At 41.1% G+C, this 18,777-nt stretch overlaps 1 protein-coding gene across 2 annotated transcripts; it reads left to right on the top strand.

Moving 5' to 3' along the window:
* Positions 1 to 577: 577 nt before the first annotated feature.
* Positions 578 to 12,450, top strand: LOC120238582 (calcyclin binding protein). Of its 2 annotated transcripts, none has more exons than XM_039242379.1 (6): positions 578 to 792; positions 5,527 to 5,746; positions 8,668 to 8,764; positions 9,005 to 9,104; positions 10,868 to 10,965; positions 11,870 to 12,450. In XM_039242379.1, exons 1-6 carry the CDS (start codon positions 772 to 774, stop codon positions 12,024 to 12,026), a joined length of 693 nt encoding a protein of 230 aa, XP_039098310.1. In that variant the 5' UTR covers positions 578 to 771; the 3' UTR covers positions 12,027 to 12,450. The 2 variants fall into 2 exon arrangements, with proteins under 2 accessions (XP_039098310.1, XP_039098311.1); XM_039242380.1 differs by lacking the exon at positions 578 to 792 and adding an exon at positions 1,100 to 1,255.
* Positions 12,451 to 18,777: the final 6,327 nt, after the last annotated feature.

The raw sequence follows: 18,777 nt of genomic DNA, 5'->3' as shown, positions 1-18,777 counted from the left end.
CTGATGACGCCACCACATCGCAGAGGCTAAATCGCGGTGACGTATCCAGAGCGCCAGAACCCACTGAAAACCGAACGATTCCCTTCAAGATAACCCTACGTTAATCGTCTTCATCCTTCCCCGTTTTAACATAAAAAGTCCTGCCCCCTCCCCACTGTTTTTTGTCCTTTCCTCGAAGACGTTCTCACGTTAGCTTTACGTAAGATGGCTGCCTAGCCGCCCCAGTGCTCTAGAAGGGACGTAGTCGGCCGGCTCTCTAATCAACTTCCGACTTGGAGCCCGAAGACCCGTACGCTATTTCCGGGGCTGGGTTAAGGTAGGTCGAGACAGAGGCTCTGAGCTGCGACTGCGCAGCGGGGACACGCGAGGTCAAAGTACAATACGTACAGTCGCCCGGGTTCGAAGGAAGAGGCGTTAACTTTTCCCGGGCTCTTGGCGTATTCGCGAGAGTTGAGCGTTGCTAGGAGGCTCGGCGGGCGGGGCGGGGCGGGGCCAGGTTGGTCGGGGCGGGGCTGAGCGAGGCGAGCTGCGCGCGCGCTTTCAGGGGAGGGAGGGTGCGAGGGGGTGCGGCGGCGACGGGCTCGCGAAGGTTCCAGAGGCGCCGCGTGCGGGAGGCGGGCTGGGTGTCGCGCCGGGTCTAGTGTGCGCGCGGGCTGCGGGCGCTGCGACTCGGGCGGGTGGGGCCTGCGTGCCGGCGAGCGGGTTCGGTGGTGGTTCCTGTTCTCTGCTCTGCGCGGCTGCAGCTCGGGCCTTGCGTGACCCAGCCGGACCATGGCTTCAGCTTTGGAAGAGGTAAGGGTCCGGCCTCCTCCCTCACTCGGTCGTGCGGGGCTTTCGGCGCTGGCTCCCGGCACTCGCCCCCCACCACCTCCACGCCCCGTTCCCCGTGATGAGGTGCCTGGTGATCGCCTCTCCGGCTCCCTCCCGTGTCGTCGGGTCCCCGAGCTTCGCCGCGGCCGCCCACCCGCCCACCTGCAGCGGCCCCTGCCGGCTTCCGGCCTCCGCTGCCCCGGGAAAGTTGCCGATCGACGCCCGCCACTCAGCCCCGGCCCGAGCCGGTGGCTGTGGGCGCCGGGCTGTGTCGCGGCCCCCGGCTGCAAGTAGTGCCCGCGGTGGAGCTGGGTGAGCTGGTCACCTTCACGTTTTCCTCCGGCTCCGTCCGCTCCTTCTGTACTAGCCCGAGGACGTGAAGCTTCTTTAAATTAGTGCTGACTGCAGAAACCGAGGGTCAGGCCACCGTAGACCCGGCTGGAAGGTGAGAAGCCTTTCCTCCCGGCGTTTGGATTCTAGTCCTGTTTTCTCTACGCATATGAGTAGCTGTGTTACTTTGGACAAGTTACTGTGCTGCTCTGTGCCACAGTAGTATCCAAAAGGCTTCAAACCGTGCTTGGCAAAATTTAGTTTTAACTGGCGGTGGGGGGCGGGGGATAGCCTTTCTCTCTTTAAAGCTCTGTGAACCCTGAACGGGTGGGTTAACTTTTTTGAAGACTTAGTTTGCATAGTTGGAAAAATGGGAATAAAAATTGCTCTCTTCTTGGCCCAAATAGGATGTTACTACGTATTACTGTTATTCACAGAAAAAATGTTGAGTATTCACGAGATTTGTTTTCTGGAAATCTTGTCCTCAGTAAGAACAAGTCTGAAAAATCCCAGACTTGAGAGTATAAGAATCTGGTTTGAATGAAGTGTGTGTGTGTGTATTGGGAATACCTTGCCCCAGGTTTATGGTATGTGTTAAAGGTGGGCCTTGGGTTTCCGTCCCTGTGACTTGAGGAGCCCATCTCCCTACAGTGACTTTACAGTCACACGTATGGAGAGCTCAGTATTAATCCTCTGCAAAACAGGATTTTTCTCAGTTGGGCTACCTAGAAGTATACACTTAGGGACACTCCTGGGATAGTTTTTGGTATAAAATTTAGTTTTTTAACCATTTTAAAGTATTGGCTAGGTTTTTTCTTAATTTTTTTTTTTTTTTTTAATGTTTTATCTTGGTGCAGGCAGAGAAGGGCCAGGGGGTGGTGGGGACAGGATCCGAGGCGGGCTCTGTGCTGCCCGCAGAGAGCCTGATGCAGGACACAAACCTAGGAGCCGTGAGGTCACGTCCTGAGCATCCTGAGGTGGGACGCTTAACTGACTGAGTCGCCCAGCGTCCTTTCTAATGGTTTTTAGGATAAATATTCGGTGTCGCACAACTGTCACTACTCTATAATTCCACTTTTTCATCACTCCCAAAAGAAACCTATTAAGTATCTGTTAGGCAGCCACTTCCTACTTCCCCTCCCTCCTGCAGCCACTAATTACCTGTCACTATGGATTTGCCTACTCTGGACATTTTATGTAAATGGGTTCTTACAGTGTGTGGCTTTTTACCTTTTGGCTTTTTTCATTGCTTAATTCCTAGTTCATCCTTGGTGTGGCATGTGTTCCTTTTGATGGCCGAATAATATTCCATTACATGGATATAGCACATTTTGTTCCTCTGTCACTGACAGACTTCTGGATGATTTTTGGCTATTATGAGCTGTGCTGCTATGAGTACAACTTATTATGAGGACGTGTGTTTTCCATTCTGTGAGGTAGAGACCTAAGAGTGGAATTGCAGGAGCACATGAACTCTTTTCAAAGTGGCGTACCACTTGACACACAAGCAGTGTACGAAGGTTCCAATTTCTGTCCCTCTCTTAAGGCTTGTTATTTTCAGGGGTCTGTGGTGTTGATGTTGGCTATCCTAGTGGGTGTGAAATGGCATCCTATGGTGATTTTGATGTCCATTTCCTTAATGGCTATATTCAAGTCCTTTTGTTTTGAGGCATTTTGGTTTTAATGCTCCCTGATGAAGAATTTGGAAATAGTTAAAGCCTGAATGTGATTTTGCATAAGGAAAACAAATGCATGCCTCTGTAAATTAGAGGAGAAGCTACTGTATCTAAGACATCTTAAAGCATGTGTGTAGGAAAAGTACCAAAGGGATCAATCTGCAAATAGCAGAAGAACTGAGAAATTCCCTAAAACAGGTCTTTAAGTTGCTTCAGACTTAACAGTGGAAACCTTCCTTTTGTAGTAGGTGAGAGCCAAAATTGGCTGTAATGAGGCCTGAGAATTCTTGCTTAGTTCTGAGTTCTAAGTTTGCTAGAAACAATTCCTTTACAGTCAAGAAATAAAACATTTTGTTTAGACTTGATATATTTTCTGGGTTTTTTGGTCGTTAACTAAATCCATACTTGGGAACAAATATATTATTTTTACGTTTCAAAATTTTTATCATACTGGTATTAGAATCAATGTGAAGTTTTTAGACCACCGTAATAAACTATTGCTTTGAACTGAAGCATCTTGCTTTTGTGCTCAAAAGATGAAATTGTAGGGTTTGTTGTCTTAGTAATACTATTTAACCACCAAAAGGAACACATGCCACACCACGGATGAACTAGAGGTTATAATCCATGAAAAATAGGGTTTTGGGGGTGGGAAGAGTAGATAAGGACAGTAGACTGGCCACAGTTCAATTTTTATATACCATCTTTGTAGTCACAGAAAAGTGAAAGGAGGGCCATCTGAATTAAGAGAGATAATTTAAGACTTGGGGGTAAAAAAGCATTTGATTTTCTACAGATTTGGTTACTACAGTTTGTAAGACTTAAGAAATAAGACTTTTAAAGTGGTATATATATACAATGGAGTATTACTCGGCAGTTAAAAACAATGAAATCTTGCCATTTGCAACTACATGGATGAAACTAGAGGGAGAAAGACAAATTTATCATATGACTTCACTCATATGTGGAGTTTAAGATACAAAACAGATGAACATAAGGTAAGGGAAGCAAAATTAATAATAAAAACAGGGAGAGGGACAAAAACATAAGAGACGCTTAAATAGAACAAACATGGTTGCCAGAGGGGTTGTGGGAGGGGGAATGGGCTAAATGGGTAAGGGGCATTAAGGAATCTCCTTAAATTCTTAAATTCCTGAAATTGATGCACCATGTGCTAACCTGGATGTAAATTAAAAAAATAAATTATTAATAGAAAAGGATACAAGACTTTAAAACTCTACTTTGGACATTACACTAAGATATCAAGCATTTAAATATTTTTATATTGAGAAGTTTTTTTAATGTTTATTTTTAAGAGAGACCTTGCATGCCCATGGTGGGGGGAAGGGCAGAGAAAGAGGGACACAATACCAAGCAGGCTCAGGGCTAACAGTTTGACTGCGGGGCTCAGACTCAGGAACCTCAAGATCATGAGCTAACTAGAAATCAAGAGTCAGACACTCAACACTGAGCCACCCAGGCGCTCCTATACTGTTGTTGTTGTTGTCTTTTTTCAACTCGGCCATAGTCAAGTTGTTATTATCAAGCCAGAATGTAAAGTTATTTTAAGAACGATAAACCCCTTGTTTGTAAGGATCTTATGCATTTGCAGTATGTCAGGATAACTGGGGAAAAGGTTTCAAGCCGATTATCTTTCTCTGTAAAATGTTGGCCCTTTCTCTAGAAAGTAGAAACAGACACTGGCAGGCAGTGTGTTACACGAGAAGAACAAACAGGTGGTTTTTTCAGTGAACGAGGAGTTTGTCACACTTTGGATTGTTCGCGTAGGTTTTTCTCCTCTACGGTACAGCCAAGACCCAGACTTTTGACTGCAACATTACCCCTGAGATTCAGAATGACACTTCCTTTTTTTTTGTCCTTTATTTTTTTTTTAATTAAAAAAATTTTAATGTTTATGTTTGAAGGAGAGAGAGACAATGTTAGTGGGGGAAGGGCAGGGAGAGAGAGGGAGACACAGAATCCGAAGCAGGCTCCAGGCTCTGAGCTGTCAGCACACAGCCTGACACGGGGCTTGGACTCGTGACCGGCGAGATCATGACATGAGCTGAAGTCAGTTGCTTAACCAACTGAGCCATCTGGGCGCCCCAAGACTTTTTCTTAAAAGCAGAAATGGGTTTTTTTTTTTTTTTAATCTCTTGTCTTAAAAATGCAAATTTATTTATGTGTAGTATTTGAGGTAAGAGTCAGTGAGGAGCAGTTACAGAAAGTAGACTACTTCAGTAAATTTGCTGCAGTATTTCACCTTGTTCATCGTGTGTTTGCTCATCTTTTGTAAGATTTTTAAAATTACTGACATCTGATGACTAGAAGAGATGTTATAAGGAAATCTATGAATTGGCTTTTTTTTTCTTAGAGAGTTCTTCATCCAGCTTTATGAATCACAGAAATATCGTGTAAGTAAAATGTCCTAAAACAAAGGCAGATAAAAAAACATTGGCCAAAGTGAAAATTTTAGGCTTGATTACCTACTGCTACTTTAATATTAAATTTTCCTTAAAAAAGAAAATAGGAAGCTTCGGTTATATATAGTTCTACAGGCTGGAGAAAAGAATCCCAGGTTGTAACCCAGCCCTAGAAAATGTAAATGATCTTAATTCTTAGCTCTTCAGTAAATTGAAATGACCAGTGGGCATAATATCCAGCTATTGTCATTTTTATCATAGCTAACCTACTTTCTATTTTAACACAGCTACAGAAAGATCTAGAAGAGGTGAAGGTGCTGCTGGAAAAGACCACTAGAAAAAGAGTACGTGATGCTCTTACAGCTGAAAAATCCAAGATCGAGACAGAAATCAAGAACAAGATGCAGCAGAAATCACAGAGAAAAGCAGAACTCCTTGACAGTGAAAAGCCAGCTGCCATGGTGGCTCCCATTACAACAGGCTACACAGTGAAAATCAGTAATTACGGTATGACTCACTACCCTACATCCAGCTCTTTCTGCCTCCCAGCAACTTATTCCTGAGTAGTGACCCACTAACAAACTCAATTTTTTAGATAATCTCAGTGTTAGGGAAGAATACATTGTAGAAGCTGTTAACAAGAGAGCGAGATGGTTTAGTATAATGAGTAACAACAGAAATGAACCTATTCTGAAATATGGTTAGCATATAAGGAACACAGCTTCTTGTTTTGCTTTAATCGTGTTTTGCATTTTATTTTGCCAAACCACTACCAGTATTATTTAGGTAAATTGGAGAAACATCTTTGAGCGCCTAATATGTGCCACTGTTGTGCTTGGGCTTGTGGCAACAACAGTGATCAAGACCCGATCTTGCTTGTGGTGTGATTAGAACCCAGACCTACAACTAATACCATGTCACCCCGTTTTCCCTCAGTAGGTGGTTAGGAACAGTGCAGCTTCGGTGTGAGAAGCTTTCACGAGGAGGAGGGACGGTCATTTTTCTTTGTGCTCACAACATCAAGCACGTAGTAATCAGTTCCTATTTGCTTCAATGAATAGGGATTTGGGGAGTTCTGTGGGAGTACAGCTGATGTAATCCGAAGGAGGTAAGGAATGGAGAATTACAAGAGACACTTGAGTTTGAAGGGCGAGTTCGGCAAGTGTGAGGAAAGGAAGGGGATCACGTGAGCAGAGGAGACGCATGGAGACACGAAAGGGAACATGTGTTTTCTGTACTGTCACAATGAAGAGCAGTGTGTCGTGCTTCAGAGGTGTACTGTGCTACGATAAGGAGATATGTTGTGTGCCTACTCGGCCATAGGAAACTGGTCTGAGGTTGTAGGATTATGGCATGTCCCCAGCAACTTAGATTTGGGTTTAGGGATGGACTGAATGCATGGGAAGAAACTGGATGAAGTTCTGCAGAATTCTCTAGGACATCTTTTTTAACACTACATTTCGATTGTGTAGTTCTAAGCAAGAGACAGGGATATGTGTATTTAATCCACATATATAATAAATAATGTACACATTTTTAGTATATACTTTGTACATGAAACTTATATGGTTTTTGTGTGGACAGTTCATCTAGGATAGAGAATAATATGAATAGTTTGAGCTATACCGCAGTGGCATTTAGTGTAGCTATTGATTAGTGAAATTAGATTTGGATGAATTAGACTCTGAATGCTACTTTGTCAGGGAACTTCCTTTTAACTGCGTAGAGAAGCAGCAAGGATTATGAAATTAGATGATGCTGATGTTTAGCCATCCAGTTTAGTAGAGAATTATTGATATTTAGGTGTAGGAGAAAAATTCCACAAAATGAGCTGGGTTTTTTGTATTGTTTTTGGGGTTTTTTTGGTCTTAATTTTTTTGAGTATACTTGACCCATAGTGACATTAGTTTCAGGTGTACAGCATGGTGAGTCAGTATGTCTGTGGCATGCTGTGTCCTCACCACAAGCGTAGCTGCCATCTGTCACTGCCCAGCACTATTACAGTATCATCTGCCATATTCCCTCTGCTGGATCTTTTATTCCCCCTGACGTATTCATTCCATAACTGGAAGCCTCTGTCTCCCACTCCCCTTCATCACTGCACCTGTCTTTTCCCCACAACCCCGGCAGCCATTGGTCTGTTCTCTGTATTTATGGGTCTGTTTCTGCTTTTGTTTGGTGTTTTAGATTCCATATATAAATGAAATCATGGTATTTGTCTTTCTTTGATTTACTTCACTTCATAATACTCTTTAAGTCCTTCTGAAAGATGGCAAGATCTTTTTTATGGCTGTGTAATATTCCATATCTGTATCATACATATATATCACATCTTCATCCATTCATCTGTTGATGGACACTTAGGTTGCTTCCCTATCTTGGCTGTTATAAATAATGCTACAATAAACATAAGGTGCATATTGTTTCTAATTAGTGTTTTCATTTTCCAGAAGTAAATACTCAATAGTGGAATTACTGAATCATATAGTATTTCTATTTTAATTTCCTGAGCAACCTCCATACTGTTTTCCACACTGGCTGTACCAGTTGGCATTCCCACACAACAGCGCACAAGGGTTCCTTTTTCTCTACATCCTTATCTATGCTTGTTATTCTTGTTTTTGTTTTTAATTCTAGCCATTCTAATGGGTGTAAGGTGACATGTCATTGTAGTTTGGTATTTCCCTGATGATTATTGAGCATCTTTTCATGTGTCTGTTGGCCATCTGTTTGTCTTTGGGGAAATGTCTATTCAGGTCCTCTGCCCATTTTTCTTCATTGGATGTTGGGGGTGGGGTTTGGTATGGAGCTGTATATTAAGTTCTTTATATTTTTAATATTAACCCCTTATTGCAAATATCTTCTCCTTTTCAACAGGATGCCTTTTCATTTTGTTCATCTTTTTATGTACAGAAGCTTTTTACTTTAATTAAGTCTTAATAGTTTATTTTTGCTTCTGTTTTCCTTGCTCCAGGAGCCACATCTAGAAAAACGCTGCTGCAGCCAGTATCAGACATTATTGCCTATGTTCTCTTCTAGGAGTTCATGGTTTTATGTCTCATTTTTTGGTCTTTGGCCCATTTTGAGTTTATTGTTGTTTGTGGTATTAGAAAAATGAGCTACTCTTAGAAGAATGTATTTAGTGATCATGTTTCTTATTCTGAGGTATTAAAAAAGTGCGGAGGGGGCTTTGTGTTCTGTAAACCTGTATTTGAATCTTAGTTCTACCACTATCTAGATGTCTAACTTTGGGTAGATTACTTAACTGCCATAAGTTCAATTTCTCCATCTACAAAATTCTTCTATTTTAATTTTTCCAATGTTTCTGTTACTAGAACTTAGTTTTCTCCAGTTTTAGGAGCCATATGCATTTGCTGTTCTAGAGATAGTATGAGACTTCGTTCATGTCCCTTTTTTGTTGTTAATAGGATGGGATCAGTCAGATAAATTTGTGAAAATCTACATTACCTTAACTGGAGTTCATCAGATCCCCACTGAGAATGTGCAGGTGTATTTCACAGAGAGGTGAGTTTCACATTGGGGAAGATTAAGTCCGAGATTGCCTGATTACCAGTTCTTTTCTCTTGCAGTTTCTAAAACTGCTTAAATCTAGAATTATCCTTTACACCTGTTTTGAGGAGGTTATTCTCACCAGGGGTGGCCAAAAACACATCCTGGAATAAAACTTGCGGCTTTTTTTCCACAAGAGCTGTAGAGCACCTCTCCTAGAGGCAGAAAGCTCATGTATTCACTCTTGTGTTGTAGGTCATTTGATCTCTTGGTAAAGAATCTAAATGGGAAGAGCTACTCCATGATTGTGAACAATCTCTTGAAACCCATCTCTGTGGAAGGCAGTTCAAAAAAAGTAAGTTTGCTCTTTTTGTCATAATATTGTGAAACCTCATTAAATTGAACCTGGTTGATTTAGAATTGAGATGAGCTGGAATTTATCCTCTGTAACAGGGATCAGCAGACTACAGCCTGATCCTTTTAGTGGAACATGCCTGTGCTCACTTAGGTGCTGTCTGGGGCTGCATTTGTGCTATAATGGAACCACTAGCTGCACCAGAAGCCTGAAATACTAACTATCTGGCCGTTTGTGAACTCCTATTCTATGAGAATAGATTATTTGGCGCCTGGGCAGCTCAGTCAGTTAAGCATCTTATTTTGGCTCAGCTCATGATCTTCTTGAGAACCCCATTTCAGGTGAGCCCTGCTTCTCTCTCTGCCCCTCACTCCCTTGTGCCCTCTCTTTTTCTCTCTCTCAAAAAAAATTATTAAAATAAGGAGAGGAAGGGGCGCCTGGGTGTCTCAGTCGGTTAAGCATCCGACTTCCAGGTCATGGTCTCATGGTTCATGGGTTTAAGCCCTGCGTTGGTCCATGTGCTGACATTTAGCTCAGAGCCTGGAGCCTGCTTCCGATTCTGTATCTCCTCTCTCTGACCCTCCCCTGCGCACATGTGCGCGCTCCCTCTCTCTCTCTTTCTCTCTCTCTCTCTCAGAAATAAAACATTTTTAAAAAAATTTAAATTAGGGGAGGAATAAACTACTAAACTCAGAAAAGAGTGAGAACTGAGTTTTAATGCCAGTTTTGCTCCTTACTGGTTGTGATTTTTTGTCAGCTCACTTTACCATTCTGTGCCTCAAGTGTCCTCATTTGTACTATGGAAATAATTTATTTTACAAAGTTGCAGTTATAATGGTAGTGCTCAAATAATGGTAGCTTATATGTAATTTTTTAATAGTTTATTGTCAAGTTGGTTTCCATATAACACCCAGTGCTCACCCCCACAAGTGCCCTCATCCATGCCCATCACCCCCCCTTCCCCTCTCCCTCACCCCCATCAGCCCTCAGTTTGTTCTCAGTGTAAATTTTTGGTACATAAAAGGACTTCATCACTTAGCTTAACTGAAGTTAGTAAAACCTGTAAAAATAAAGTCTTTTAAAGTATTATGCATACTTTGCATTAGTTCAAGTAATTTTTTCTATTTAAATAAATAGGATTTAATGCATCTGTTACATGTGCCGTTTTGCTATCTGTGCTCATGCAGTTACATAGCAGGTTAAAGGTAGTATTAGAATGTAATTTACGAATCATCTTGTGTCTCATTGTTTACTTCATCCATTAATCCCATAGTTGAATGAATACTCAGTCATAGGAATTCTGTGGATCATTGTTGAGTTCTGTATTCTCTTGTTTTTTGCCTTATCTCTGTCTGACTCCTAATATACGTCTCCTTCAGTCACCAAAATCCTGCCACTCCCGTCTTTTTATCAAACACCCCAAGATCATCGCGTTTTACAGCCTTTCTCCTTGCGGTGCCCTTTCTTCCACATCTTGGGCCACTGCTCAGATTTCAGCTCAGAATCCTTCCCTAATGAAGTTCTTCCCTGAAACTCCGTTAACACCTTATCTTGGTTTTTGTCTTTATATTTGAAGGTATTCCAGTTTAACTTGTTCATGTTCTTTCTCTTCCGTAAGTGTTTGTGAACTATGGCCTATATTTGTAAAAGTATTACTGACACATAAAACAGGTCCTACACATAATAGTAATTTGAGTAAATGTTTTCCAAATATCCATGCTCTCTCCATGTGTTCTAAGTTGTACCTGTTTCTTTTCTTCCAGGTTAAGACAGATACAGTTCTTATCTTATGTAGAAAGAAAGCAGAAAACACAAGGTGGGACTACCTGACTCAGGTTGAAAAAGAATGCAAAGAAAAAGAGTGAGTTTACTTTCAGTTTTTTAAGAATTCTAATGTATTCTTTGCTGGGATTGTAGATTTTTAACACTTTGCTGTTGTGGATAAGAGTCTGTGATTTGACCATCCCCTCTTCATCCAACCGATTATCTTCTGTCTTTCAACTGTCAGACCCTATCTGAAGAGGGCACGTGTCCAGCAAGTTGCTTTATACCAAGGGCTTTAGTTTCGGTTGGGTTTTTTTTGTGCTGGTTCATTTTTGTTTTTATTCATTCATTCATACATACATCATACGTACATACTGGTTTTTAACACTGAGCCAGTGTTGCTTCTATACGGATACCAGGTCCTTTCTGAGATTCCATTTCATTAGTCTAAGATACCACATAGAATTTTTTTTTAAGTAGGCCTCACACACAATGTGGGGCTTGAACTTAAAAGCCTAAGATCAAGAGTCATGCACTTATGTGGCGGAACTACCCATATATACTTTGGAATTCCACAGAAGTTTCTTACATGTAATTTAGTTTCACTGTCACACTGGTGTAGAGTGAAAAAGTAACGATACTTCCTTCCCAGGTCAAACTGTTTCTCTGCTTTAAATGTCCTGCAGTAGCGATGTCCTACATTGAGTCACTTAGCCTTCCTTCCACATTTCTCTCACTCCTTCCCTGGTACCCTGCATGCACTTGATTGGCTAGGGTTAGGAACTATCTGAATTGATTTTAAATCAGAAATGAATTACCTGAGTCCAGGATCATGTCTTTGCCTGTTTCCTCAGAGCCTAGTTATATGATCTAGCACTTAATAAGTGAAGAATATAATTGGCTCTGCTTAGACATTGAGAGGCATTGATTATTTTAAGAACATAGCAGTAAATGGGATCATTAATACATATTTGTATCTCCGTTATTTTTCTTTTTAACAGAAAGCCCTCCTATGACACTGAAACAGACCCTAGTGAGGGATTGATGAATGTTCTAAAGAAAATTTATGAAGATGGAGATGATGATATGAAGCGAACCATTAATAAAGCCTGGGTGGAATCAAGAGAGAAGCAAGCCAAAGGAGAGACAGAATTTTGAGACTTGAAAGTCATTTTGGGGACTGTGATGTGGAAATACTGATATTTCCAAGGAGGAAATGTTGGTGAGCTGCACAGATAAATTTGACAGATAACTATACTTACATAGCCTTCTTGTAAGTAAAGGCAGTGAATTCTCCCATTTCCTACTGGAGAATTTATTTAAATATGCTTATTAAAAACTTCCCCCAAAGATGATTTCCTTAGTAATCTGGGCATTTCGTTCAAAAAAGGGTAATATTGTATTCTTGTGTGAAATGTAAAAAAACAAGTCTTGCCTAATGATAATGCCACATTGTGTGTATTTTTGTTCAGCTAAGAAGTAGAAAACAAAAATTCTTGTTTGCCGATAAGCTCCTGACATCGCCTCCCACCGATGTAAGAATAAGTAAAAATAAAACCTGGATTTTTGCATAAAATGCAAATTTGTACCTGTGTACTTCAAGGTTGTTGGTAGAGTTTTTCTGTGAGCAGCTTAGTCTATATATGCCGCACATTACCATGCCCTAATAATCCAATCACAAATGTTTTTCTCTAAAATATATTTATAAATAAGTTAAAGCTAAACCTATTTGACAATAATAACCATCTTTGTATATACAAATTAGTAAGTTGCCATGGATCAGATGGCTTACAAAAGCAGTAACGGTAAAGCAAAAATAAATGAAAACCCATCTATTCTTATGTTCACTCAAGTTGGTTAGGTTTTTGTTCAGTGGAATAGTTCTATCTATCCAGGAGTGTGTCACAGAAGGCTTTAAGAGGGAGGATTTGTTTTCGAATGACTCCCCCTAGAAATCTGAAGTAAGAGCAAGATGCCCACGATATATTTGCCACTGCAGTTACATAAGAGAAAGCAAACACGTAGAGGAGAAAAATCAAGAGGATTAACCAAAACTACTGTGATAATCAGAATTTGGTAAAAGTGGTAGGATAAATTTGTTATATAGGATAACAAAAATTTAACATAACCTTTATAATAAAAGCTGTGGGATACTGGCATATAAATAAAGAGACCATTGGAACAGAACAGAAACAGATCCAAGGCATATGGAAGTTTTAGAATATAGTAACAGCATTTCAAAACTGAAGGAGAGCCAGGCATTTGAGATAATAGCTAAACAGAGCAGAGATCTAAATGTACAGATGAGGCCTTACGAGGACTAGGAGAGGGACAGAGCTCCACTTGAACACAAGAGTGAGGGAAACTATACCATGTGACTTCAGATCTAGAATAAAGCTAAATGCAGTAAAACCTCGGTTTGTGAGCATACTTTCTCCCGGAAACATGCTTATAATCCAATGCACCTGTATGTCAAAATGAATTTCCCAAGAAGTGGTGAAGCTCAGATGATTTGCTCCACAACCCAAGAATATGCATATAAAAATGATTACAGTACTATAATACAAAATAATAAATAGAAAATACAAATAAATTCACCTGCATTTACCTTTGAAAACCTCCATGGCTGGTATGAGGGAGATAAGAGAGGAGGGTTATTGTGTAGGAGGACTTTCATTGTCACAAACGCATCACTGAGATCTACTGGCTCAATGGAATCTTTCTTCCGTGCAACTTTAACAAGGAACCTATCCAATGACACTTGCTTTTGCCTCCTTTTGAGGATTTTGCAGAAATGTGACATTGCACTATCGTTAAACATTCATCACTTGCACTGCTACAGCCTTATTTGGGTGGTGCTTTTCTCCAAAATTTTGCTGTTCCCTACATGTTACACATCTTCTTAATCTCACTTGAAACAAATGATTCCTCTGCCTTTTTCTCTGCAGGTGAGATGTAGACTTTGTATAAAATCTTGCAATTTTGGCCACTCACGTACCTCGTTTGTACTTAGCGATGATTTCCTTAAGTTCCACTATAATCCTCTCCTGCTTACTGCCTTTCTTTTCAACCTGTTTTTCTGCATGGGGCCCATTGTATACTCGCACGGATGTTGACTACAGTATAGTATTAATAAACTGTCATACACTGTATTTAATGCAGCAGAGGAAAGGGTCTGTATCTGCAGGCAGCGTGCCCTAGAATGAAGCAAAGCAATTCCTAAGCTCACTCTTGTAGGAAAAGCAAAGAAAGGACTGTCCATAGGTGTTTTGAAATGATAAAAAATGCACTCGTGCCAGTTGTGGGCACCTTCCAACATTCTGAAAAATCTTGATTTCTGCCTAACACCGCAGCCTGAGACCAATCATCCAAGTTTGGGAAATAATCACCCACAATCCCACAGTGAGAGAGAGAAAACCTTTGGCTCAGTTGTGATCATGTGATGTTCAGCATCACTTACTACTTGTATTTCAAAATATCGCTCATTTATCACATTAGAAATGTTTGCTAGTCTTGTGGAACATTCCAAACCCACGTGTTTCATTGTATTAATCACCCAAGTAACCCAAGTTACTTGCAACCCAAGGTTTTAGTGTATTTGTAATTTTAACTACCTAATACCCACATGGCAAAGTAACCTAACCCCCAAAACATGACAGTACTATGGAGAGGATTCCCAAATTAAGTTCATAAAGAAATAAAAGTAACTGTAACATGCAAAAAGATGCTTGCTTATTCATTTTTTTTTAATTCAACAAGATTTTTTTTTTCTGGGTGTTTAACATTTTATTTCTTGTAGTTTTGAGTTATAAAAATACATATGAATTTTTTTTCTTTTTTACAAATAGTTTATTGTCAAGTTGTTTTCCATGTAACACCCAGTACTCATCCCCACAAGTGCCCTCCTCCATGCCCATCACCCCCCTTCCCCTCTCCCTGACCCCCAACAGCCCTCAGTTTGTTCTCAGCATTCAAGAATGTCTCATGGTTTGCCTCTCTCCCTCTCCCCTACCATTTCCCCCCTTCTCCCCATGGTCCTCTGTTAAGTTCCTCCTAATCCTCCTATACGTGCAAACATGATATTTGTCCTTCTCTGCCTTATTTTGCTCAGCGTAACACCCTCAAGGTCCATCCATGTTGCTACACTTGGCCAGATTTCATTCTTTCTCATTGCCATCGTATAGATAAACCGTATCTTCTTGATCCATTCGTCCGTTGATGGACACTTAGGCTCGTTCCATGTTTTGGCTATTGTTGAGAGTGCTGCTATGAACATTGGGGTACATGTGCCCCTATGCATCAGCACTCCTCTATCCCTTGGGTGAATTCCTAGCAGTGCTATTGCTGGTCATAGGGGAGTTCTATTGTTAATTTTTTGAGGAACCTCCACACTTGTTTTCCAGAAGGGCTGCACCAGTTTACATTCCTGCCAAAAGTGTAGGAGGGTGCCTGTTTCTCCACATCCTCTCCAGCATCTAGAGTTCTCTGATTTGCTCATTTTAGTGACTGGTGTGAGGTGGTATCTCAGTGTGGTCTTGATTTGTATTTCCCTGATGAGAGATGCTGAGCATCGTTTCATGTGTCTGTTGGCCATCTGGATGTCCTCTATGGAGAAGTGTTTGTTCCTATCTTCTGCCCATTTCTTTACTGTGTTGTTTGTTTTTCAGGTGTGGAGTTTGGTGAGTTCCTTATAGATTTCGGATATTAACCCTTTGATATGTCATTTGCAACTATCTTTTCCCATTCCATTGGTTGCCTGTTAGTTTTGTGGATTGTTTCTTTGGCCGTGCAGAAGCTTTTAATCTTGATGAGGTCCCAGTAGTTTATTTTTGCTCTTGATTCCCTTGCTTTTGGGGATGTGTCAAGTAAGAAGTTGCTGCGGTGGAGGTTGTTCATTTTTTTTTTTTAATGTTTTTTTACTTATTTCTGAGAGAGAGAGAGAGACCATGTGAGCAGGGGAGGGTCAGAGCTCTGAGCTAGCTGTCAGCACAGAGACTGACACAGGGCTCAAACCCATGAACCGTGTGATCATGACCTGAGCTTAAGTTGGACGCTCAACTGACTGAGCCACCCAGGCGCCCCGATGCTTGCTTGTTCAGAAGATGAAAACATTGTTTATCTTTTGCCAGAAACACTCCAAAAGTTTAACATACTATTAAGAGTATGGGGAAATACCTAATAAGGGAACGGAATAAAAAGCTTATAAGGGTAAGAACTCCCATAGAAAAGTAGCTGGTAATTTCTACAGAATTATCTACACATCTATCCTTTGACTCACAAGTCTACTTTTGGCCTCTTTACCACAGCTAACACTGGCAAAAATTTATAATGATAAATGAAAAAAAAAAAAAGAAAGAAAGAAATAGCCAAATGCCAATTAATGACTAGCCGAATAAACAGGTAACATCCAGTGGGAGAGTCCTTAACAGTCACAAAAAGAAATGATTATTTCTCCATATTGGTACAGAAAAATTGTCAGGATACTAGAAAAGCAAAATGTAAGCATGGTTTATGGGATACTTCCCTTAGTGTTAGGGTGAGAAATGTGAATCCACATAATGTATCTGCTTGTTTCAAAAAGAAGCTAGAAGAGTCACCCAAACTGGTAAGAACGGTCACCAATAGGGCAAAGAACAAGGCAGGATGGAAACAACACTAGTGGGTGTACTTTTGTCTATAGTTTCAATTTTAGAACCATCAAAATTAAGAATTTAAAAGCTAAATATGGGGTGCCTGGGTGGCTCAGTCAGTTGGGCATCTGACTGCTCAGTGTACAGCCTGCTGAAGATCGTCTCTCTCTCTCTTCCTCTGCCCCTCTGATCCTTGCTCTCTCAAATTTTAAAAAGCTAAGTAAACTTTTGAAACATTTGAAAACATACAAAGTTGTGACACATTACTTACAAGTGACTTTAAAATACAGTGTTCTGTCCATTGCTTTTGGGACGGAAAAGACAAAAAGAACCATAGGTAGAAGACTTAAAGCTGCAATTACTAGTGTTAGGAGTAAAACCAGTAGTATGTTAAAGCTATTTTCATGTATATGATAAAAGTAATGAACTGGGTTAATATTTTCACAAGTACAGAATCAATACAACCAACCATTATTTTTTTTAATGTTTTATTTCTAGGAGAGAGAGAGAGAGACAGCGTGAGCAGGGGAGGGTCAGAGAGAGAGGGAGTCACAGACTGAAACAGGCTCCAGGCTCTGAGCTGGCAGTCAGCACAGAGCCCGACGCAGGGCCCGAACCCACGAACCACGAGATCATGACCTAAGCGAAAGTCCGACGCTTAACCGACTAAGCCACCCAGGTGCCCCATTATTATTTTTTTAAATACACATTTCCTGGCAACACCCACTGAGAGGGCCTAAAGGTGAGGATAATTCAGAATTCAGTAGCAAAGAGTAGCAACTTTAGTGCTCAGATGTGGTCTCTAAACATTTCCTACAAAAGGACCAGGGACCCTTGAAGAAAATGTCTGAGGCAGAAAACACCCAAGGTAAGCCTGGGTTCTCTTATGCCAGAAAGTGAGGAAATACCAAATTTCCTTCATTAAATCAACAGGACGTAGGACCCAATAGTGGCTGGACAAGGGGCAGTGGGAGGATTAACTTGAGCATCAAAATACTGTCTGGAGTACACTGAAGCAAATCTACAGAAAATCTCCGAGTTCATAACGATAGTGAAAAATCATGTTACTTTTGAAAGTTGTCAGAGTACTAACTCATTTACTCTGTAACTTAAAATGGAATCATGCATTTATCTGTATGTAGTCTTGATTGAAAGAAACGAATTTCAGGGAAGTATCAAGAAAAAGTCCTTATAGAAAAATGCCAGCTAATAAAGAAAAAATGAGGGAATTTACAAAGTCACTATTGTAACCTTAATGAAATAAAGACTAGGGTAAAAATCATCAATGAAACGCTAAAATCCTTAGGGGACACACTGAATGCAGGGAGCAGGCTGCCCCTACCCGAACCCATTAGTCCATTAGCACTGAAAGTTGGACAGATATTTGCTTTCTTTTTCTTTAAGGGTGAATTTTTATTTCAGAAATAACCCCTTGTGGGTTTTTAAGCTTATTTATTTTGAGAGAGAATGCATGAGCGGGGATAGGGCAGAGAGGGAGAGAGAGAGAATCCCAAGCAGGCTCCATAACGTCAGCACAGAGCCCAACATGGGGCTCAATCCCACAAACCGTGAGATCATGACCTGAGCTGAAACCAAGAGTCAGACACTCCACTGGCTGAGCCACCCAGGTGCCCCAGATATGTGCCTTCTGATGTGACAGGAACTAGGACACAGCACACTTGTGAAGATTTATCCCTTAAATACTAAGCCTGGACCCTGTCAAGCCTCTGAATGTAACTATGAAGAAGCACACAGCCAGATGTTGGCCACTTTACAGGACAAATGAGTTATAGGAGGAAAACAGGGATGAGAGGCACAGCAACCAATGAAATATACAGATTGTGCTCGGACCCAGGTTCAAACCAATGAAGAGGGTGTCCTATCAATGATCTGCCAGAAACCCACAGATCTGACGTCCTAATTACTGGCTGCAGTATTAACTAGAGCATTCCAGTTTTAGTTGTAATACAAACTTGGGAAATAAGAATCCATGGTTTGTGCTAATTCTCACGGCTTCACCTCCACCAAAATTCCAGACTCTGCTCTCCAGCTGCCCATTGGACTTCTCCATGGAGAAGACACATGGACGGATCTCCAACAGCACAACTGAAACCTGAACTCACCCGGTTTCCTCCAAACCCATTCTTCTCTTCCTGTATTTTCTATCTTGGTGCTGCCTTCTCCCATCCTCCTGGTCACCCTTACCAGGAACAGAGAGTCCCCTTTTCTAGTAAATATAATCAGCCTCTAAGTCTGGCCCAATTTTCTTTCCTAAATAA

The sequence above is a fragment of the Hyaena hyaena genome, unplaced genomic scaffold, assembly GCF_003009895.1.
Source record: "Hyaena hyaena isolate Hyena2069 unplaced genomic scaffold, ASM300989v1 scaffold_209, whole genome shotgun sequence".
NCBI lineage: Eukaryota > Metazoa > Chordata > Mammalia > Carnivora > Hyaenidae > Hyaena > Hyaena hyaena.
This window is presented reverse-complemented; position numbering and strand designations above follow the sequence as displayed.

What these genes read in the sequence shown, in the direction of transcription:
- LOC120238582 (XM_039242379.1), top strand. Translation starts at nt 772, where the DNA reads ATGGCTTCAGCTTTGGAAGAG. An exon ending in TGGCTTCAGCTTTGGAAGAG is followed by an intron (nt 793 to 5,526) that starts GTAAGGGTCCGG and finishes ATTTTAACACAG; the next exon opens with CTACAGAAAGATCTAGAAGA. An exon ending in AGTGAAAATCAGTAATTACG is followed by an intron (nt 5,747 to 8,667) that starts GTATGACTCACT and finishes TGTTGTTAATAG; the next exon opens with GATGGGATCAGTCAGATAAA.